This window comes from Sorex araneus, chromosome 5, assembly GCF_027595985.1.
Source record: "Sorex araneus isolate mSorAra2 chromosome 5, mSorAra2.pri, whole genome shotgun sequence".
Lineage (NCBI taxonomy): Eukaryota > Metazoa > Chordata > Mammalia > Eulipotyphla > Soricidae > Sorex > Sorex araneus.
In genome coordinates, this window is record NC_073306.1 from 130,513,984 (window position 1) to 130,537,024 (window position 23,041).

Here is a 23,041-nt window from a genome sequence, read left to right on the forward strand (position 1 = left end):
TGACTTGGGGGCCAGGGGGAAGAACCCCCCTGCGTCCCACCTCCGGTTTGTTTTCCCCGTGACCGCCGCGGCCAGAGATTGGCGCGGTGAACGCGGCATCTCTGAGCTGGCGCAGCTCCTGGGCCGGGGGGGGGGGTTATTGCCCCGTTTGTCCTTGGCAGCAGCCGTGCGCCGCAGACAGCCCCAGCCCGGCCCGTCTCAAACAGGCTCAGTCTGCCTCGTGTCACGGCTTGGCATCCCTTGGGCTCCTGGCCCGAGGTCCAGCTTCCTGCTGTGACTTGGCAGTTCTGCCGCCTGGCTAAAGTGTCACGGCTCTGCCACCAGCTCTTCCACCTCCTTCCCGCCTCCTTCTCGCGGTGTCGCCGTCTTTCTCCAGCCCACGCGGCAGCCTCCGGGTTGAGGGGGGACCAGACGGGTGCCACGCAAGGGCTGGCCCGCGGGTCGCGGAGAACCAGTCTGATTCGGTCTCCTGCACGGAAGGTGCTGAGACAGAGGGGTTGACGGACTGGGTTGACGGAGCCTGTGGGGTTCAAGAGGCGAGTTAACACCATCGGGACCCCAGGCCAGAGCGAGGGGGCAGGGTGACGGCACCTGCTTGGATGCGGCTGACCCCAGTATGCTCCCAGCCTCCCGTTCCCAAACCTTCCAGGCGTGATCCCTGAGCACAGAGCTGGGGTGCTCCCTGAGCACTGCCGGGCATGGTCCAAAAACCAGAACACAGGCCATTCACCAGGGCACCTCTTGTTTTAATCACTACTACCATAAGCCTCTTTTTTTATTTTTGCTTTTTGGGTCACACCTGGCGATGCTCAGGGGTCACTCCTGGCTCTGCACTCATGAATCACTCCTGACGGTGCTCAGGGGACCCTATGGGATGCTGGAGTTCAAACCCGGGTCGGCCGCGTGCAAGGCAAACGCCCTCCCCGCTGTATTATCGCTTCAGCCCCATGAGCTTTTTTTTGATCTGAGCGTTCCAGCAAGTCGAACCCAGGGTCTCCCGGGCCACCCTCTGCTTTCCTGTTGCACTGAGTCACCCCCGCCCCCACCCCGCTGCGCTGCTGGGAAGCTCCGTTCTCCAGAACTTTCTCTTAGGGTCCACTCACCCTGTATCATCACTTCTGACAAAACACAGCCAGTGCAGCCCACAAGCTAAGCTTTTTATTCCACTCTTTATTAATTCTGACCTGACCTGACCCAGAACTAGGGATGACCATCCTGGGCATCCCCTTCCCTGGTTTCCCGGTAAACGGCGGGGGGCAGTGCTACTGGGCTGAAGGTCTGTGTACCCCTAGATTCATGAGCGACAGCCCTCAGCCTATGGGCACATGGAGCCAGATCTTTGCAAGGTCACTGGGGCTAGATCAGTTCAGGGGGCTGAGGGGGGCATATGGGTGGACCCCCACTATGGTAACGGTGTCTGTGAGGAAAGCCAGGGTTCTGTGCATGCAGAGACAAGCTCAGGGCCCTCCATAACCAGGGCTGAAGATCCACATTAGAAACCAATCCACAGGCGGGGCTGGAGCCATAGCACAGCGGGTAGGACTTGCACAGCAGGTAGTCTGCCTTGCACGCGGCCGACCCGGGTTTGGTTCCAGCATCCCATAGGGTCCCCTGAGCACAGCCAGGAGTAATTCCTGAGTGCAGAGCCAGGAGTAACCCCTGAGCATCACTGGGTGTGACCCCCCCCCAAAAAAAAGCAAAAAAAAAAGAAAACTAGATCCACGGGGCCGGAGAGATAGCACAGCAGGTAGGGCATTTGCTTTGTACACAGCCAACCCGGGTTCGACTCCCAGCATCCCATATGGCTCCCTTAGCACCGCCAGGAGTGATACCTGAGTGCAGAGCCAGGAGTAAGCCCTGAGCATCGCTGGGTGCAGCCAAAAAAAAAGGGAAAAAAAAAAAGAAAAGAAACCAAATCGGCTGCCCCCAGCCTCGGCCCCTGCAGAAAGCGTCGTCTAGGGCCCAGCTCGGTCTGCAGTTCCACGGAGCCTCAAGCCCGTTCAGACACCGGCGAGGGGCCGAGCTGAGCGGGAGGTTTTCTTTGCTCCTTTCCTCTCCGAGACTCGCCCTGTTGGGAGACGGAAGCAAGGGCTTGAGAAACCGAAGCAGCTGCCCTGGGGGGGCGGGAGGGGGACTGGGCGGGGAGCCAAGGTGGGGGCTGATGGGAAAGAGGGACCCCGGGATGGGAGCACAGACGCCAACACGGAAGGAGGGAAGTAAGCTGGAAGCCCGGGACAGAGCGGCACGTCACACCCCACCCTTACGTATGCACCCCTGTGGGGGGGGAGAGGGGGCCCAGGGGCTCCCCACAGGTCAGTGCAGAGATTCTGAGTGCTCGGGTTGGGGGGCGGGGGCCTGCCTGTCTGTTTGAACAGGCTCCCTCCAGCCCCCGGGAACAAGAGTGGGTGAGGGGGGGCTCCAGTGGGCTCTGGGCCGGCTGGATGTGAGGGAGATTGGGCCGGGGCAGGAGATTGGGATGGACTGGGGTGTGGGCGGGAGAGTGGGGAGGGGGAGGGGAGGTCGCGGGGCTCCCCCAGACAGTTAGGGGGCTCCCCGTCTCTCTGCTGGGGCTCAGAGAAGGACCCTCAGATTCTATTTTTCCTGAGCAGTAAAAGAAATGTCTTTGCGGGTTGTTATTTTTTTTAATTTGGCAACTTTTTAAGCTTTATTTCCCAGTTATTTAAGTAAGTGGGGTTTTTTTGGGGGGAGGGGTCACACCCGGCAATGCACAGGGGTCACTCCTGGCTCTGCACTCAGGAATCACTCCTGGCGGGTGCTCAGGGGACCATATGGGATGCTGGGAATCGAACCTGGGTCGGCCGAGCGCCAGGCAAGCGCCCTCCCTGCTGGACTATCACTCCGGCCCCAAGAAATGTGCCTTCGGAGGCCGCCGGGTGCCCTCACGGTGGAGCCCGGGTCTGTCGGCCCGAGCTGCCTCCCTCTCCGGCAGGTCTGCGGGGCTGACCTTGGCCGTCAGCATCCCTGCGCTCCTTCCCGTCCAGCCTGGTGAATCCGGGCAAGGGGTCCTGAGAGCCACAGTGAGCGCGAGTGTGACCTTGTGTGACCTTGTTGTGTCTTCCTGGCAGTCGACTCCAACTCGGGGGAACTCGGAGGTAGCGAGTGGTCCAGCCAGTTTCCCCTGGGGGTCCTCTGTGTGAGGTGAGTAGGGCTGAGCCGGCCCTCGGGGGGCTCATCCCCCCCACACACTGTGCTTTCGAAGAAAGACCTTCCACCCCATGGCCCCATCCGCCTCAGGGTGACACCGGTATGCACGGCTCCTGGGAGAGATTCTAGAAAACTCAGCCTCTGCCCCGCACTCCCGCCCTCCCTCTGAAGAGCGAACTCAAGTCCCGGGTTGCCTGTTGGCACGAGCTGGGCGGGACAGGTGAGTTGCTTTTGCAACCTGCCCATGGTCGTGCCTGGCTGACGGGGGTGCGAAAGTGACTTAGCCGTTCCTTCCTGATGATGAATTGGTGGTGAAAGGCGGGATCTTCTTTTGTTTTTCTTTCTTTTTTGTCTTTAAGCTACCTTGATTGATAATATTGTTAACGATCCTCTCTCGTCAATGTCCCAAAGACCCCATCCATTGAATTTATGGATTAATTTATTTCAGGAAGCCCCCACCCACCCAGCCCCCAAGTAAGCTCTATGGGCCAGCACTCCAGTTTGTTGCCTTTGGCCATTCGTCATTCCCTTTATTACCTTTATTTATTACTATTATTATTATTATTATTATTATTGCTTTTTGGGTCACACCTGGCGATGCACAGGGGTCACTCCTGGCTCTGCACTCAGGAATTACCCCTGGCGGTGCTCAGGGGACCCTATGGGATACTGGGAATCGAACCCAGGTTGGCCGCGTGCAAGGCAAACGCCCTCCTGCTGTGCTATCGCTCCAGCCCCTACTACCTTTATTTTATTTTTTAGAGATTCTCTTTTTCGATGGTCTTGCTTTTTTTTAATTAGCAAATACTTTTTTTATATTTCTTTGGGTGGCTAATTAACATGTCTTTGCGCTTTGTCCCCATTTCTGCCTGTGGTTCATTTCCGTTCTCAGAGCATCACGGTCTGAGCGGATACGTGGTACCATTTCTAGCTTCTTGACTCCAGGGAGACTGTCCTGGGAGCTCCGAATGTGTCCAGGACTTTGGGGCCATGAAGGGCTCTCTCTAGGCCTGTTATGCCCATCGCTTCCGTTCTGGGCCGTTTTTTTTTTCTGTCTCCCGTCCTAGAGTTCATCTCCCTCTCCCGAGACCCTCCGCTGAGTGTCACCTGCCATCGCTTCAGCTCTGTCACTTCCGGCTGTGGTTCTCCGCATTCCTGCTCTCATCCTGTCTCATGCTCTGGTGACTCCGTCCGAGTCATTTCTCTGCTCTCATCAAACATCCTGATGGTGGCGTCTCTGTAGCCCTTCTCTGAGGGGTGACAGGGCTGGTCCTGGCAGAGCCTTCCGTGCTGTTTTCGCCACTCCCTGAGCCTGATGGGCCTCTCCTTGGCTTCCCCAGGCGCCTGCTGTGCTCGGGGGGTGGGAGGGGGGATCTTGGTCATTCGCCCCTCGGGAGGACTCTGAGGACCAAGACTGAGCACTGCTCTTTCCCTCCCTGCCAGGCAGGAGCGGGCGAGGCCTGAGAGCTGTGACGAGCAGAGCGTGGCACCGCTGTTGGCTTCCCAGAATGAGACGCCCTCGAGACATTGCTCTGTATCTCTTATTGCTGTGGCTGGAGTGGCCACTGGATTTAGGGTCTGAAGCTGGACACTTTGGGGCGGGCGGGGAAGGGGTGTGAAAATACCATAAATAATGGTTCCAGATGGGGCCAGAGGGAGAGGACAGCGGGCGGGGCTTTGTCTTGACACACGGCCAACCTGGCTCTGATGCCCAGCATCCCGTCTGGCCCCCCGAGCGTCGCCAGGAGTGATTTCTGAGTGCCGAGCCGGGAGTACCTCCTGAGCATCGCCAGGTATGGCCCCGAAACCCAGAACTAGTAACGATGACGATGGCAGAATAAGACGGGGTCTGCAGTGACCTGGTGCCAGGCGATCCAGCCTCGCCTTAGAAAATGCTCAGAAGGGGGCCGGAGCGATAGCACAGCGGGTAGGACGTTCGCCTTGCACTCGGCCGACCCGGGTTCGACCCCCGGCATCCCATATGGTCCTCCAAGCACTGCCAGGAGTAATTCCTGAGTGCAGAGCCAGGAGTAACCCCTGAGCATCGCTGGGTGTGACCCAAAAAGCAAAAAAAAAAAAAAATGCTCAGAATCTTACCGAAATTGTGCTTGGTTTGTGAGTCTGGCGAGGGTCCCCGTCACTCACTGCGTGTGGTGTCGACAGGTTCATGTGCCTCTCGGTCCTCCTTGTCCTGCATGCCCAGGGAAGCTCTTCAGTCTCTTCTGCAACTCACCCCCAACTCAGTCTAGGAGGCGCATGTGGGGAGCTGACCGGCCACTGAGTGAGGGGACCCAGAGTTTATTTGTCACTCGAATTCTCTCCTCCGTGTCCTCCCGCTGATGGGTGCCACGGGCTGGACTGCCTGCCGCCTTCCGTGTCTGGTAGCCTAAAGTGTCTCCGTTTTATAAGCAAAATTCCCTGAAAGGTTAGGTCTCTGGCTGATCTTTTCAACCAGATCAACAGATCCATGGACAGAGCCTGTCACTGGCCAGGCCGGAGTCACACACCCGTCTGTGCACCGAGCCACAGTGGGAGAGTCGCAGGCTCGGGGTGGCGGATGGCTCACAGAACCTGGCTCACAGAACCCAGATCCTGCTTCACCCGTGGAAGACCCCAGGCTCAGTTCCCCAGCCCTGCTTGGTCTACAGCTGGCTGTGACCCCCCCCCCCAATGCAGAATGGGGAGTAACCCCTGAGATCTGCCGGGGTAACCTACACAAAAGCATACATTAACCCATAAATTCAAATCCACTTAAAAAGTAATCGACCAGGACTGGAGTGATAGCACAGCGGGGAGGGCGTTTGCCTTGCACGCGGCTGACCTGGGTTCAAATCCCAGCATCCCATAGGGTCCCCTGAGCACCGCCAGGGGTGATTCCTGAGTGTATGTGCCAGGAGTGACCCCTGTGCATTGCTAGGTGTGACCCAGAAAGCAAAAAAAAAAAAAAAGAGTAATCGACGGCTCCCATCGTGGCTTCTCTTACCCAAGATTAAGAAGAGCCATTGAAGGGCTGAAGCATTAGTACAGCGGGGAGGGCGTTTGCCTTGCATGCAGCCGACCCAGGTTCGATTCCCAGCATTCCATATGGTCCCCTGAGCACCACCAGGAGTAATTCCTGAGTGCAGAGCCAGGAGTAACCCTTGGCATCGCTGGGTGTGACTCAAAAAGAAAAAAGAAAAAAAAAAGAGCCATTGATTTTGAGGATGGGTCATTGATCTTTCTATGATGCTCATGGTATATGGAGCTGCCGGGACAGGGGTTCACCTTGGACTTTGGGGAAATGTTCTCGTTTCTGTGGATTTCGTGAGTTTTCCCAGCATGGAAGCGGCTTTAGCCCTTCTCACCACAGGGCCTCGGAAGCCCGTTGGCTGCCGCGTCAGAAAGCAGAGCCAAGGGGAGGTGTGGGGGGGACGTCCGGAGCCTGACCCCAGCTCTGCCCCTCCGGCCACCAGCTGTGTCCTTGTAAGCGGGACTCTGGCCATCTCTGCAGCCTTATCAGGGACAGCGTCCCTCCCACTCCTTCCCCAGGTGGACTGTGAAGCTGTGTGCTCAGACCGCACGGGGTGGCGCCTGGCGCGGGCCGGGCCTGTGTTGGACGGAGTCTTTGGCCTCGGCTGCCGGCATCATTCTGGGGTGAGCTGAAGGCAGCAGGCCGCAGCCCTGCCCAGAGGCTGGAAGGGCTAGCAGCGCAACTCTGCCAATCAGGGTCATTTGGGGGTCCCTGAGAGTCCATCCGCACGGCAGCCACGGGATCTCACCTGCATCAAGGAGCAGGTGGGGTGGTTGGCCCCACTCACCTGGGTCAGCAGTGGGCAGACCCAGGCTGACCTGGCCCTGAGACTGTCCGTGGAGTCTGTTTTTGTTTTTGTTTCTTTTGCTTTTTGGGTCACACCTGGCAATGCACAGGGGTTACTCCTGGTTCTACACTCAGGAATTACTCCTGGTGGTGCTCAGGGGACCCTATGGGATGCTGGGAATCAAACCCGGGTCAGCCGCGTGCAAGGCAAATGCCCTCCCCACTGTACTATTGCTCCAGCCCCCTGTCCGTGGAATCTGGGTAGAAGCCAGCGCCACCATCTGTCTCTCCGTCTCCATCACTCGTGGCAAAGGCCCGTGGTTTCCACCTCGCTGTGGGCCAGAAGCCCAATGCGTTTCTGAGATCCTCCAAGAGTTGGAAGCGTCCGTCCCCCCGAGGCGCCCTCCAGAATCGGGGTTCTCCCTGGCCCTGTCCTTGGCTTGCCTTCGGTTGGGAACTCAGAACGCTGGTTTCCTAGGTGGCTTTGATATTTTCCTCTTTATTACCCACAGCACGCGGTATTTTGTTTTCTTTTCAGACAGATTTTAGTAGAAGTCTTGAGCGGGTTCAGGGAGGTTGGATGAGCGGAAACTCGCCCCTCCTGTCTGAGGCCCCCAGGGGTGGGCCCCCGGGGACCACATATAACTCCCAGCTAAGTTCTACAAAAGTGGAGGTCCATCTGAAGTTGGTTTAAGGGAGCTACTAACCAAGACGGGCGCAGGCGGCTTGAAGATAGGATTAAAAACAAAAAAGCAGAGGACTGGGAGTCCTACTACAGCAGGGAGGGCATTTGCCTTGCACGCTGCCAACCCGGGTTCGAGCCCCGGCATCCCCTCTGGTTCCCCCAAGGACTGCTAGGAGTAATTCCTGAGTAAGCCCTGAGCACAGCTAAGTGTGCACCAACCTCCACCCCCCCAAAAAAAATGATAACAAAAAGCAAGAATGTTTCTGATGTTGCAGCCGGGAGTGTGGCCCAAGGGGCAGCGCAGACCTGGCACGCACCGGGGCCCTGTATGGGGGGCCCTACACCACCTGTCCCCTCGTGGCCCTCTCCCTGGGGCTCCGTGCCCGGATGACCCTCTCCTCCCACAGAGCACCTCAGCCCCGCCTCCCGGATGAGGCCTGCCTTCATCCGAACCCCATTACGCCTCCCCAGACCCCGATGGTCCGCGGGGTCACGATCAAAGACCCGGGGTCAGGAGTGGAACAGATCTTCAGGGGACCCCATCAAGGCCACACAGCACCGTCTGTAGCGTCCCCGCCCGAGCGGCCGGAGGCCAGGGGGCTGCAAGCTGTGTCGGGCAGGGGTGCGGGGTGGGGGGGGGGGTTGCGCAAATTGAAACCACCCAGGCGAGAGGGGGGGCTCGGCCGCCCGCTCAGCTGGCTCGCATTAGTCGCGGTCCCTGGCGGTGGCGGCAGTGGCGGCCGGGCTCCGGCTCGCTGGGCGAGGGCTGGCCCCCGCCGGCAAAGGTCAGCGCTCACTCTGGGCTGTGTAAATAGACCCTCTTTCAGGCCCCCCGCCCCGGCCACACAGTCTCTCTTTCAAAGACCTCCAAACACCGAAGCAGACCGTACCCAATCGACTTTATTGTTTTAGAACCGGCCCCTTGTGTCCACACCGCCGGCCTGCCCCAGGCCCCGAGGGGACCGAGATTCATCACGGAAGCTGCTCCAGCACGCGCCTCTCCCCCCGAGCAGAGCCCCGGCTGGTCACTTGAGCATGTGTCCCCAGAGCCAGCATCTGTGCACAAATGCTTCGTGACCCCCCCCCCCCGCCACCCCCCAGCTCCCAGGCCGGCGCTGAGGAAGGGGCCGGCGGCGGGAGCCAACGCGGGTGCAGGCGGTCAGGGCCGAGCACCAGCCCGAGGGCAGCAAGTTCAGGGCATCCGACAAGTGAGAACCTGAGCGCTGAGACGGGAGTGACGCCACCATGACTAGGCCTGGCGTGGGGGAGGGAGCGTGCCAGGTGCGGAGTCTGGGGTGCCAACCTGGGAGTGGTGATCTGCCCTCTCTGCCCGGTTGGTGCACTTATCATCGGAGATGGTGCCCCGGAGACAGGCCCAGGACTGGGCCATCACCATGCATACGGCCAGCCAGATCCCTGGCCACACAGGGCCCCCGAGTATTGCCAGGTGCAGCAACGGAGACCCCCGTAAGCAGCCCTGGGGCGGTCTGGGTGACCCCAGCACCCCGAAACTCAAGCAACGCTGTATCCTCGGGCACACTGGATGGATGGCTGTCCCTGGCAGTGGTCCGTGATCCGGAACATTGCTTGGACGGCACCAGAATAGTTCCGTGATGGATTGGAGCTCTAGCTGTCCAAGTCCTTGGAGAGCAATCCTACTGGCCTGGGCTCTGTTTTTCCTAGAAAGACACAGTCAGGGGGTCCTGCCGCTGGTCAGGGGGTGCCAAGGGCTTCGGCAGCAGGGCCCGGCTGTGGTCACGCCGCCCATGGAGGTGTGTAGACTCCTCCCAGGGGCTTTGGGGCGGGAGGGAGATTTCAGCGCGTGTGTTTGTGGGGTGCATCTGAATCTGCACTTTGACCTCAGCCTCACCCACACCACCCGAGTTCTCTGCCTAGAGTCCGAACAGAAGTTCTCAGTCCTGAGTGATTTCCTTCTGGCACATTCCATGGCTTGGCACGTGTGGATGATCCTTTCGAGCCTGCCTGAGGGTCCCAGCTCGGCCCTTTCTTAGCGACCCTGACGCTCCCGAGTGTCACAGCTGTGGGATTCGCCAGGGGACTGCCTGGGCTCTCTCCGAGGCTGCTGTTGCAAATTGCCAGAAACTTGTTGACTGAAAATAGCACAGATTTGTTCCTGCTCGGGGCTGAAGTCAGACCTCCAGCACGGGTCTCAGTGCAATGTGAGCGGGGCTGAGTCCTCCTGGTTGCGTGGGGGGTGGAGTCTGTTTCCCACGGTTTCACCCCCGGAGGTGGCCCACACACCTTGGCTTGTGGCCCCTTCCTCTGCCTTCAGCAAGAGCGGCCACGAGGCAAGTCCCGCTCTCGTCACATCTCTCTGGCCTTGTGCGGCCACTTGCCTCTGACTCTTCTGCTGCCCGTTCCACACTCAGGCACCCTGTGATCACACACCAGACCCGCGTGGATGACCAGAGTGTGTTCTGAGGTTTGTTTTTTATCATTTTTAATTTTTTTAAATTTTTTATTAGAGAATCACTGTGATGGACAGTTACAAACTTACGAACTTTTGTGTTTGCCTTTCACTCATACAGTGATCGTTTACCCATCCCTCCCCCAGTGCCCATTCACCTCCACCAATGAAAAAATATGGAACGCTTCACGTATTTGCGTGTCATCCTTGCGCAGGGGCCATGCTAATCTTCTCTGTATCGTTCCAGTTTTAGTATATATGCTGCCAAAGCGAGCACTGTGCCCTGAGGTGTAAGGCCAGCTGCGGAGGGGCTCGAGTTCTGTGTGCCGCCCTGCGCTTTTCCTGCCGTGTTCTCTTGGGTTCTGGTCTCACTCCGGGCACTTTCCCCTCGTCGGCAGCAGAGACGGATTCCTACCCTCCAGATTCCTACCCCCCGCGCCAGGCCATGGTGGTGACAGAACAATACAAATGTCGCCCCGGGAGCTTTCTAACACAGAGAGATTAAAACTTGAGAATCTTTTAAAAGGTAAATTCAAGGGGCTGGAGTGATAGCACAGCGGGTAGGGCGTTTGCCTTGCACGCAGCCGACCCGAGTTCGATTCCCAGCATTCCATATGGGCCCCCGAGCACTGCCAGGAGTAATTCCTGAGTGCATGAGCCAGGAGTAACCCCTGTGCATCGCCGGGTATGACCCAAAAACAAAAACAAAACAAGACAAAAAAAAAGTAAATTCAAGAGCTGGGGCCATAGTACAGTGGGTGAGGTTCTTGCCTTGCACAGAGTCGACTCCTGGCACTCCATAGTGCCCTGAGCACTGCCAGGTGTGGCCCCAAAATGAAGATATAAAGGCAACTCAGACAGTGATGGGTTTCTCAGAATAAAAAGAGGGGGGAGAGGGAGGGGCACGGGGAGCTTACGGAGCAGATGCGAATTGGGGTAGAGGTGGGAGAGCAGCGGCAGCCTCTCTGAGCAGGAGCGTTTGGGCACTGAGCAGGGAGCAAGGGAGCACTGTGGAGAGGGCTGGGAAGGGTGTGCCGGCAGATGGAACAGCGTCTGCAAAGTGGTGTGGCTCCGAGGACCAGCAGGTGGGGTCTGTGTGACTGAAGAGGCAGAGGGAAGGGGAGATGAGGGGCGGGACGGACAGGACTTAGGTTCTGTTTTCCTCCTGCTGGTGCAAGAAATGACCACACACTGTGGGGTGGAAAATAGCCCATCTGCTCTTGGCTGCACTGTGCCTGAAGGCTGGACTCGGGCTCGGTAGGGTCACGCGCCCTCTGAAGGTCATGGGCACCCGGGCCCAGCCGCTGGCAGCCCCGCTGTGGTGTCTCTGGGACCTTGTGGTGTCGTCCAAATTCACACTCAGAGACTCTCGGGCCCTGAGCCAGGAGGCCCCGGTGGGTTCTAGCAGCATCTGCCGTGTTGGGTGGCAGTGGGGCCTGGGTAAGGAAGGAAGGCGGGTGCTGCCAGTCCAGGGGGTGGGCCTGGGCTACGTCGAGGTAAGGGGTGGAACTGCCGTAGTGTCCCTCTCCCGGCCTGGTGAGGAGGCTCCGGGCCGCCGAGGCCCACGCAGGGGCCAAAGGTCAGGAAGGAACCGCCTGTGTCCTGGCCGTGGGCGCAGCCGCCTCGCACATGCATGGGGTGACGCTGCAGATTCTCCCTGCAGACAGCCCACGGAGGACCCCGGCTGGGCAGGGACACCTGCGCATGGCCCGTGTGCATGTGTGCACCTGTGTGTGCACTGTGGGCCCCTGCATGTGTGTTTGTATGCATGTGTGTGAGCCTCTGTGAACGTGTGTATCTGTGTGCGCATGTGTGTGTCTGTATGCACATGTGCGGACTCCTGCATATGTGTGTCTGTGTGTGCACATGTGTGGGCCCCTGCATATGTGTTTGTATGCATGTGTGTAAGCCTCTGTGAACGTGTGTATCTGTGTGCAAGAGCATATCTGTGTGGATGTGTAGATAAGTTTGGCCTCTGTGCATATGTGTCTGTGTGTGCACACATGTGCATGTCTGTGGGCCTCTGTGCATGTGTGTGCATCCATATGTGTACTTGTGGGCCTCTACTCGTGTACATCTGTCTGTGTGTATGCATGTGCAGTTCACATGTGTCCATGCATATGTATGAGTCTATGTGAACACATGTGGCCTCTGTGTTGCACATATGAGTAAGGGGCCTCTGTCCACATGTGTCATCTGCGTGTGCACATGTGTATTCTCTGTGTGTATTCTGGGTGCGTGTGTTTTTGTGTGAATGAGCACAGCATCACAGCTGCCCAGACCCCTTTCCGGTGCCCTCCGAGGGTGGGACCTGCCTGCATATCCCCCACGCCACATGCCCCAGGATTTTCCCACTTTACGAAACTCAAACCACCTCCCGGCTGTGTCGCAGCCGCGTCCCGGCAGCTCCCCAGCCCGAGGATTCAGTGGCTTCGGCTGCCACGTCTCGAAGGCCCTGCAGGGTGGACTCGGAGGCGCCCTTGGAGAAAGGGGCGCAGGGGCTTCCAGAAGCGGGAGGGCAGCGTTCCTGCGTGGACACAAGGTGCTGCGTGCTGTGAGGTTCGGGCGTGTCCGGCCCAGCCGGGGCCGCTGACCGGCTCCTGCACACCCCTCGCCCGCTGCTCAGAGCGGGCCTCCTTCAAACAGCTGCAGAGAAAAGGAGGTGGTGCAGGAGACTAAATGCGATGCGAAGTCAAAGCGTCTGCGCCCACAAGAGAGAATTCTCGGTACACACAGAGGCGCCCTGAGTGCTTGGAGGGGCTGGGCTTCGTTCCACACCATCCGAGGCCTGGCTGGACAGGCCTCGTCCATCAGGCTGGGGTCTCCCGGAGCCAGGGTCCCATGCCAGGCCTGTGCCCCACCCCCACGAGCTGCCTCTCCAGACCCACAAATGAAGTTTTACCTGTCCCAGCCATTTCGGTTCGTGTCCAGGGTTCCCAGGACGGCTGCTGCTGACCCACTGACCCGCCTGGGAAGCAGTGTTGCCTCAGGTGCAACTGGGGACAGTTTTGTTTATGGAAATAGGTAGATTCCCTGGGGCATTGAGTGACTTTTTTTTTTTCCTGAAAAGGAGGTGATAGGGCTGGAGTGATAGCACAGCGGGGAGGGCATTTGCCTTGCACGCGGCCGACCCTGGTTCTATTCCCAGCATCCCATAGGGTCCCCTGAGCACCGCCAGGAGTAATTCCTGAGTGCATTAGCCAGGAGTAAGCCCTGTGCATTGCCGGATGTGACCCCAAAAGCAAAATCAAAAACAAAACAAAACAAAAAAGGAGGTGGTAGGCAAATCCACCTGGGACTCCGCTTTAGGCCTGGCCTCCGTAGTTACATTAACCCCGGACAGAGACCGCGAGGTCCCGTCACTGATGTTTACCCTTTGACCCTTAACCAGAAGCTGCCCCCAACCTGGGCACCCAGGAAGAATTACATTTTGTGTTTTCATACCGAGCACAGACCCGGGGGCAGGGGAGGGGGCATCAGATTATGCCCAGTTGAAAGAAGGGATCCACCAAAGCACTTTGTGTCCTACCCTGGTGACTCTGAGATTTTTCTGCCTCATCTTCTACCCCGGCTGAGAATCTGGCTCAAGAAAGGGTGCCAGATATAGTGCCAGCCTTGCAGGCTTCAACACCTGGTGCTGCCAGGCGAGGGTGGGAAGTTACTGAGCGTCTCTGAGCTTCGTCTTCCTCATCACAGAGATGCCCATAAGCTTGCGGATTGTGGAGATTAAATCACCCCGCAGAAACTCATGCACTGCTTCACGCCTCCAGGTTCATCTTTCCTGCAGGATTCCTCCTGCTTGGTCAGTCCGTGGCCTGCTGAGGGTCCCCGTGATTTGCATGCACCGCTCTGTAGAGAGGGGGAGCCTGGCCTGGGGGCTGGGGTGAGAACTGGTGTCTGTAATCCTAGAGCCGCCCTCACCTGTCGCTTGGAGCTGCCGTGAGGCCGTTACCCGCTGCCTCCACCCAAGCTGTAGTGCGGTTCCGTCCTGAGGGGCAGGGCCAGGAGTAATTCAGATGAGGCTCCGATGACCGAGGAAGAGGCTGAGTGAGACCCAGCTGAGAAATGACGGGACCCCGGGCCTGGACTCAGATGTTGGGGACAAGGCTCAGCACCCCCAACACTGTGCCGAAGTGTTGCTTAAAGAGGAAGAGTTCGCAATTGTGAGGGGCACCCAGGTGTGGAGGGAGGGCGGCAGTTCCCGGGCGCGCCGTCTGTGCTAGAAGCTCCAGCTCGGAACTCCTGGGGGCAGTGAGATCTCCAGAGAGCAGGAGCCAAATCCCAAGACTGGGCGTCTCCAGTGTCTGAAGGAGCCAGAAGCTTGGAGGCATGAACCCACCCGGAGTTGCCTCCTCCCCGTGCTCGTTGGCCTGCGCTGAGGTTTCAGGTCATTTATGCACGTACAGAAGGAGCCGCTAGTTTTGCCTGTCATGCCCACTGCCCCCCCACACCCCGCCGAGGTCCCCGGAAGGCGCCCCTGGGGCCCTGTGTGTTGCTGGGTTTCAGAGATGGTCTGACAGGGCTGAGCCACGTTTCTTATACTACAGGGTCGTGCCAGGGTCAAGGGCGGCGAGCATCTGGCCAGCTGTGTTCTGGACCCCCAGACCCCTACCAATAAGGCTTTCAAGTCTCACTCCATATGCCTAAGGCCTTGTTGCCCGGGCATTGGGGGGAGGCACTTAGGGATCAGTCGGTGACATCTGTTGTGACCTTGGGTGGCAGTTGCTGCATCCACTGCTGATGTCTACTTTGACCTTGGGCCGATGTGTAGGATCCGTGGGTTGTGTCTGGTGTGGCTTTCAGGGGGATGTGCAGGGTACATGGGTGCTGTCTGCTAGGACCCTGAGTGGACATTGCAGGCTCCATTGGTGATGTCTGCTGTGACCCTGGGTGGGAATTTCAGGGTACGAAGGATTTTTCTCTCTTGGCCTAGAAAATGTTTCCTAAACTTCAGCCGTGTGAGGGTTTATTCAGTTATTCACCCCTGACTTATACTGTTATTTGATTATTTTTCAATTTACAGGCTTCTTTTGGCTTAAAATAAGTTCTTTTTGGCTTAAAATATTCTTCGTTTTAAAGGGCAGATTTATAGCATCATCTTACGTGAAAAGCTAGCATTGTTTGCCATAAATGGAAGGAATTGGTAAAAAATAAATTCACTGAAAATAAACCATAGTATTAAATTCCAGGCAAGACTTCAGCCTGGAAAGACTTGGTCTCACAGCCCAGGTTCTAACCTCTGAGCTTCACCACTTCAAGGTAGATTAAAAGATAATGGGAAAGGAGGCCAGCAGATATCTTTGCATCCCGGCTGGGGGTTCCTGTGGTACCCTGGGCTGAGAGGCAAAGAATTGGATTCGGGATCTGGAGAGAGGTACTGGGGTTAAGGCGCTTGCCTTGAAGGTGGCTGGTCCACGTTTGATCCCCAGCACCATGGATATTCCCCCGAGCTTCTCCAGGAGGGATCCCTGAGCACTGCCAGGTATGACCCAACTAAGTTCTGATCTAGTCTCCGTTACAAACGCACAGATTCCCTCATTTAGTCTCAGCCTTGATTTCCCATCACACGGTACAGGAGTTGACTCCATTTGAGCTTCTAAATCCCAAACTTGGAGCTGGAGCATCGATAGCAAAGCGGGTAGGGCCTTGCATGCAGCCAACCCGGGTTCGATTCCCAGCATCCCATAGGGTCCCCTGAGCACACCGCCAGGCGTAGTTCCTGAGTGCAGAGCCAGGAGTAACCCCTATGCATTGTTCACATTTTGGGTCACATTTGGGTGTGACCCAAAAAGCAAAAAAAAGGGGGGGCTAAATCCCAAACTTATTTTGCCCACTACCCACTTTTCAAACAAGGAATCACTCAGCAACAGCCCCTGGAGTCTGCCCTCCTCTTCAGTTTGGGGGGGCAGGGTGTTGGGGCCACACCCAGCAGGTCCCAGGGGCCACTCCTGGCTCTGAGCTCAGGGTCCACTCCCGGTGGTGCTCAGGGGACCATGTGGGGTGCTGGGGATCAAACCCAGGTTCGCTGCACACAAGGCAAGTGCCTTCAGCGGTGTCCCGTCTCTCCGGCCCGTTCTGTCCCCTCAGCCAGCAACTGAAGGTGGCCCCAGCTGTTTCCAGGGCTCCCCTTGAAACTGGGGACATTGGTGGTCGGAAATGTCTCCTGGTGAAGGGACTGGTGTGGAAACATCATATGACTGACACTCAATCATGAACAATCTTGTAACTGCACATCTCACTATGATTCAATGAATTGTTTTTTAAAAGCTTCCCCTGGATAGCCGCCGTGTCCCAAAGAAGCTGTAGTGATAGGCACCCTCCCCTCATCTCATTGGGGTCCCTTCCCTCTAGCACACAGCAGCGAGGCATCCTTCTGCCTCGGCCCGCAGAAATCCTGACTCCTGCCTCACTTTACCCAGCTGGTCACCTGACAGTCGCCAGAGGGCTGCGTCACCTCCAGCCCTTGCCTGGGCCTTCCAGACTAACAGAAGGAAGGCCAGGGTATGATTTTATTTTCTTGGCTGGATTCGTCCTTCGGCCACCCCGGGCTACAGAGAAGGCGGGAAATCTGATTCCTCTCACCTGAGTGCATTGCTGTTCCCAGTGGATCCTCTTACAAGCAAGGCGAGAAAATGGTTATTGGGTCACTCGGTGGACAGCAACTGTAAGTGCTTAAAGAGGGCCGGGGAGGGGGGAGGGTTAATCCCCCCCACACCCCGACCCCTCCAGCCCTTACGGAGCTGTGATAAAAAAGCGTTCCCCTCCCCTCCTCTCTTACGGAGCTGGCCCAGGAACACGAATGCTCTATTTCTCCATAAAAGGGCTTCTCTGTGAACTTGTGCGTGTTGAGGCCACTTTTGTTTTTCCTGGCAGACGCGCTCCAGGGGAATGAAAGTTCACCACGGTGCACGTGTGTATTTTAGCACGACAGGAGACGAGGCAGGGAGCGCCTGAGAGGGAATGTTTTCAGAGGAGGGGCGGGGGGAGAGAAGTGCGGAGCCGGGCAGGTCACTGGGAATCAGGGAGAGCAGGCCAGGTGCCCCCCGGCTCTGACCAGGACAGGAAGGGGCCCGGGAGCCTGACTGACTCCCCCCAGTTGCCCGATGCTGCATGGACTCTCCCATGTCAGCCTCTCTGCTGAGAGACCCAGACACCCTCAACCCTTTGCACGGTCGCAACGTGCTCCCAACCCCCTCCCCACCCCGTTCCCATGCCGCAGGGTAGCCCACACCGCGTCCAGCCAGAGCCTCGTCGCTTCAGCTCCAAAGGGGTGAGGGGTGAACAGGGCTGGAGTTTTGATGGGCACTTGCCTGGCATGCAGCTGACCCCGGTTCGATTCCCAGCTTCCCATATGGTCCCTCACCGGGAGTAATTCCTGAGTGCAGAGCCAGGAGTAATCCCTGAGCACCGCTAGGTGTGGCTCCAAAACAAAACAAAACAAAAATTAAATATTCTTTAAAAAAAGATACAAATGAGCAGGGAAGAGGCTGAAGGACTCACGGCTTTGAAGGCAGCGTGAGGTTTGGGGGCCCGGAGCGAATCACGGCTGTTGGAACCCGCACAGAGCACACGGCATCCCCAGGGTCGGGGGGAGCTGTGTCCATTCCAGACTGCCCCTCGTGCCCGGGCTCCATGAGGTGGGCCCACCTCGGACTCACAGGCCTGCAAGGGACACGCTTCCTAGTGGCAGAGGCTTGGTGCTGAGACAGCCCCGCCCGGCACTGCTCGGGGTCCAGCCTTTGATGAGGCGCCCTGCCCTACCCCCCCCCCAGTCGGGCAGCTGGGGGATTTGTGGGCTGCTGGGGAGGTCACCTGGGGCCACACTTGAGCTCTCTGAAACAGCCACATGGAGAAGGTTGTCTGCCAGGCCAGGAAGCTTCAGGCCGTGGCCACCCCCAGCCTCCCTCAGGGGAGGAGGGGCGGGGGTTTGCCCCAGTCACTGAGAGCAGTCACCTCGGTAGGGACCCGGGCTGGGCTGTGATCTGTGGCCCTTCGTCAGGACAGCTCGGCCCCTCAGAGCGGCCTGCAGGCCTTGGGTCCCCCCCTTTGGTAAGTGGGGATGATGTTGATGAGGAGGACATATTGGTGAGGATTAAACAAGGTGTCGGTGTTCTTTAGGGAGCACCCAGCACCCATGAGAACCTTGGGGGAGCACCCAGCACCCATGAGGACCTTAGGGGAGCACCCAGCATCCAGGAGAATCTTAGGAGAGCACCAAGCACCCATGAGGACTTTAGGGAGCACCCAGCACCTGTGAGACCTTACAGGAGCACCCAGCACCTGTGAGAACCTTAGGAGAGTACTCAGCACCCATGAGAACTTTGGGGAGCACCTGGCACCTGCAAGAATCTTAGGGGAGCACTCGGTGCCTGTGAGAACCTTAGAGGAGCACCAGGCACCTGTGAGAGCATTAGGGGAGCGCTGAGCACTCATGAGAACCTTACAGGAGCACCGGCATCTGCAAGAATCTTAGGGGAGCATCCAGTGCCTGTAAGAATCTCAGGGGATGGGGCCGGAGCGATAGCACAGCGGGTAGGGCGTTTGCCTTGCATGCAGCCGACCCGGGTTCGATCTCCGGCATCCCATATGGTCCCCCAAGCACTGCCAGGAGTAATTCCTGAGTGCAAAGCCAGGAGTAAACCCCTGAGCATCGCTGGGTGTGACCCAAAAAGCAAAAAAAAAAAAAAAAAAAAGAATCTCAGGGGAGCATCAGGTGCCTGGGAGAACATTATGGGAGTACTGATCATGTGCAAGAGCCTTAGGGGACTACCTGACATGCATGAGACCCTTAGAGCCCATCTCAGAGGCCACACAGGGTTTGTTTGTGGAGATTTGGGGGGTCATCTCTACCCTGCCACCATGCCTACAGGCTTCCCCTGCCGGACGAGAGGGACCATTAGATGTGGGGGGATGAGGGTACCTCTTGTTCTCCCTTTATCTCCAGTCTGAAGGAGGGAAAGGCCTTGAGAAGGAGAGAGGACCGTATCTGTCCGTGTATGTGCAGGTGCGTGGAAAGGTGTGTCCGTGCACGTGTGGAAGGGGTTGTGTGTGCAGGTGCGTGGAAAGGTGTGTCCGTGCACGTGTGGACGGGGTTGTGTGTGCAGGTGCGTGGGACTCCATCAGCTCAGCACACAGCCGTGCTCAATGGCATCCTTTCCCCAGGAGGACGACTGACGCGTGTACCCCAACACCCCGCAGTGAGTCTGCACACCCCACTGCAGTGAGTCTGCACACCCCACTGAGCATCTGGGCTCTGTGTGCAGCGTGTGTGCCTTCCATGGCGGCGTCTTTGCGTGGACAGGAGCCGCGTGCAGAGCTCTCGCTCTCGCTTCCGTGCGTGCTGGGGAGCTCTCCCCACGCTGGACCCAGCCCGCCGCTCAGTCTCGCCGGCCGCGGAGAGCTCATCCTGCTGCTGCCCCCAGCCTCGGGGATTCCAGAACCTTCCCGTCTGCTGCCTCACAGCGTCAGGCCCTCTTTCTGCCTCCTTCCCTTTACCGCCCGTGAGCATTTCATCCTGTTAGGACTCTTTCCGAGTGCAAGTAGGATACCATCCGCCCCGAACTCGCCGAGACCGTGGAAGGGGCTGGGAAAAGGCTCGGTGGCTCCAGCTTCTGTCTGACCTGCCCGTCCTCCCCCAGTGGCACCCCCAGGTCCAAAGCACGACCCTGGACTCCTGGGTGCCCCCAAACACACCAGTGATGCCAACAGTACCACAACCAGCTGGGTGTGAGCACTGTGAGGGGGGCAACCCCAGCAAGTCCCACAGTCAAGCCCAAACCGAGCAGAGAAGGAAGGGAGGAGACTTGTTTATGGGCTTCATAGAAAATCCAGGTGTTGGGCTGGAGCGATAGCACAGCGGGTAGGGCGTTTGCCTTGCACGCGGCCGACCCGGGTTTGAATCCCAGCATCCCATATGGTCCCCTGAGCACCGCCAGGGGTGATTCTTGAGTGCATGAGCCAGGAGTGACCCCTGTGCATCGCCGGGTGTGACCCAAAAAGCAAAAAAAAAAAAAAAAGAAAAGAAAAAAGAAAATCCAGGTGTTGGGCTGGAGCGATAGCACAGCAGGGAGGGCGTTTTCCTTGCACGCGGCTGACCCGGGTTCGATTCCCAGCATCCCATAGGGTTCCCTGAGCACTGCCAGGGGTAATTCCTGAGTGCAGAGCCAGGAGTGACCCCTGTGCATCGCCGATGCAACCCAAAAAGAAAAAAAGAAAAAAGAGAAAAATCCAGGTGTGGCCGGCTTCAGGCATAGCTGGATCCAGGGCTCCACAACAGCAAACCCGTCCAGCTCCTCTCTTGCCCCCTGGCTGTGCAGAGCCACGTCCTCGGGGTGGCTGCGTGGCCTGTTTCACCACACAGCAGCCTGCGCTTGCGTCTCCAGATACACTGGGATCCGACTCAGCCCAAAAGCATCTCTCAGAGATGGGGGAGTGTGTGGCATTGATTGGTCCTGGCCTGATCACAACCTCCCTCCCTGCCCCGTGGCCAGCAGGACGGGGATGGGCCGGCTGGCCCTCATCAACTCCCCAGGACTCGGTACCCATGGGAACCTCGCCAGCTCGTCTCCCGAGTGGCACACACATGGGTCTGGGAGCCCTTCCTGCGGAGATTCTAGCACGGGAATAGAACAGTGCGTTGGGTCTGGGGGTCCGCTGGGACCCCCCTGATCTGCTTTGCCTTTGTGGTTTCGATCGTGTCTCCCCTCTGCTTCAAAGCCTCTTCCTACGGCTCCCTGATACCACCAGAAATTCCAGGGCCTCGCCGGGACACCCCAGCACACCCCAGGCTCACTGTGACCCTTCCGGCAAGCCCCCAGCATGATTCAGCCCCCAAAGACCTCGTCTTCTCCACTGCCACCTCCTCTCCGCAGCCCTCCGGGATCAGTCCTCCACACAGCCACAGTGAACAAACAGCTGTGCCCCGCGTGGATGCGGTTTAGAGCCTCACGAGACGGCTCTGGGCTGCTTTACCCGCGGGGTGGACATCTTTCCCCCACTGGCCTCCATGGATCTCAGTGCCATTGTTGCCCCTCTGGTCCCCTCTGGCCCCCCGTCTCAGCTCCGACCGTTCCCACTCCCGTGACGGAGACACGGCAACCGCAGGCCTCTCTGAAATGGCATTCCCGGGCAGGCGGGTTGTTTTATGACCGTTAAATACGCTTTACGCTACCTGTGAATGAGGCCGCTGTGACATTTAGCAACTAATTTGATTCAACACAGATGTGGGCCGGACGCCACGGGGAGCAGAGCGGGAGGGTGGGCTCCATGGGGGCATGGCCGCACTGTGTCTGAGGACGCAAGATGGACCAGACCGGTCAGGGGCAGGCGGCCGTGGACATGTGTCCTGCCCTCACCAAGCCAAGACTCCGTCACCCTCGGGGTCCCTTTAGGATGTGCCCCGTGGTCCTCTTTATTATTTTTTTTATTGAATCACTGTGAGATACCGTTAAGAAGCGTTCATGTTTGAGATTCAGCCGTACAAGGGTGGCATGCCCGTCCCTCCACCTGTGCACACTTTCCACCACCGATGTCCCCAGTATTCCTCCTCCCCCATCCCCGTTCTCACCCTGCCTCTGTGGCAGACAATTTCCCTGATACACTCTCTCTCTCTCTCTCTCTCTCTCTCTCTCTCTCTCTCTCTCTCTCTCTCTCTCTCTCTCTCTCTCTCTCTCTCTCTCTCTCTCTCTCCTTTGGGGCATTCTATTTGGCTCAAATTTTCCCACCACCATTCAAGCCTGCCTGCCAGGGGCAGACGCTAGATCATTTATTTTTCATTTCTCACTTTGCATATCATGAGAGGACTCACGGCTGCTTTCGCGGCCGCACTCTTCTGGAACCCTAAGATCGTAAGTGGTTGGGTTCCAGAGACATCTCTGCAGGGAGCTAGTCCCTTTTGGGATTCACGTGGGAGTCTCTGGGCCCGGGCTGTTGGTGCGCCAAGAGGGCACCTGGGGGGGGGGGGTGGACATGACATCCGGCATCAGGAGCAGTCGGGGAGCTGGGGTGGGACAGCCCAACTCCACTGCCGCCGTGTGGCTTGGAGACTTAGTTCTGGAACCCACATACCCCGGGCCTTGCTTGTGGAAGCTCTTGGTCGCCGGGATTCCATCTGGAGCAGCGGGGAGGCTGCACCTGTTCCATCTGGGGTGCCCCGGTGAAATCGGCTCAGCGTGGGGCCTGGAGAGATCTCCGGTGCCGCGGTGTCTCCCCGGACTCGCTGCTGCTGTGCCCTGGACCCGGGCTGTTGGTGCAGCCGAGAGAGTCTGGTCCTCTTTGTGCTGTTTTACCTCTGCAGATACCTTTACTCCCGTCAGTGTTTTTATCTGGCGGATCAACAAAATACCATCAGCCTGGGACAAAAGTGCCTTGAGAGCACCGGGGTTGGGGGAGGTTGGGGGTGACCAGCTGGGGGTCCCTGGTTCCCTGTCTGCCAAGCAGGCCCCCGCTCTGGTGGAGAAAGACTCACGAGCACTTGTTCCCTTCCTCTAGGCACAGCCGGGATCTACCAAGGAGCCAGCGGGCTGGCCAACGCCGCGGGGTTCGGAAGCGTACACCAGGTTTACACGCCCCCCCCCAGCCCTGCCCCATTCCCACTCCCACCCAAACCCCCTCCCACAACGCCCACCTCCAAACCCAGGGCCTAGGGAGAGGCACAGAAGGGGGGTTGAGTGGGTTCCAAGTTGGGGCGGGGTGGGTGATCTCGTAGACTCCACCTGGGGCCACAGCGGGTGCTTCCATCTCAGGCCAGATCGGGGTGACGAGGAAGCAAGGCCAAGGGTCCCCGGGACAGCTCCCAGCTTCCCCTTTGCACCCCAAGGCTGAGGGCCGGGGCCTGAGATGTGGAGACCCACCCTCATCATTGCAGGGAGGGGCACTGACCGACAGTTGGGGGTCTTTTGGTCCCCCTCAGTGAAGGAGGAACTATCCCCCTCCAGGCTGCGGGAGCTCTGCTCGCCCCCCCCCCCCG

At 58.3% G+C, this 23,041-nt stretch overlaps 1 protein-coding gene and 1 non-coding gene across 4 annotated transcripts in view; one reads left to right on the forward strand and one right to left on the reverse strand.

The window, feature by feature from the left end:
* The window catches only part of EYA2 (EYA transcriptional coactivator and phosphatase 2), a 208,295-nt gene that overhangs the window by 115,356 nt on the left and 69,898 nt on the right, over nt 1-23,041 (forward strand). For all 3 annotated transcript variants that reach the window (XM_055140851.1, XM_055140852.1, XM_055140853.1), the window contains one exon: nt 22,564-22,631. In XM_055140851.1, coding sequence (XP_054996826.1) covers nt 22,564-22,631 — 68 coding nt within the window. The remainder of the gene's footprint in view (nt 1-22,563; nt 22,632-23,041) is intronic.
* LOC129405224 (U6 spliceosomal RNA) lies at nt 10,245-10,351 on the reverse strand. The gene has a single exon (XR_008630407.1). It is a non-coding gene; the product is annotated as a U6 spliceosomal RNA (small nuclear RNA).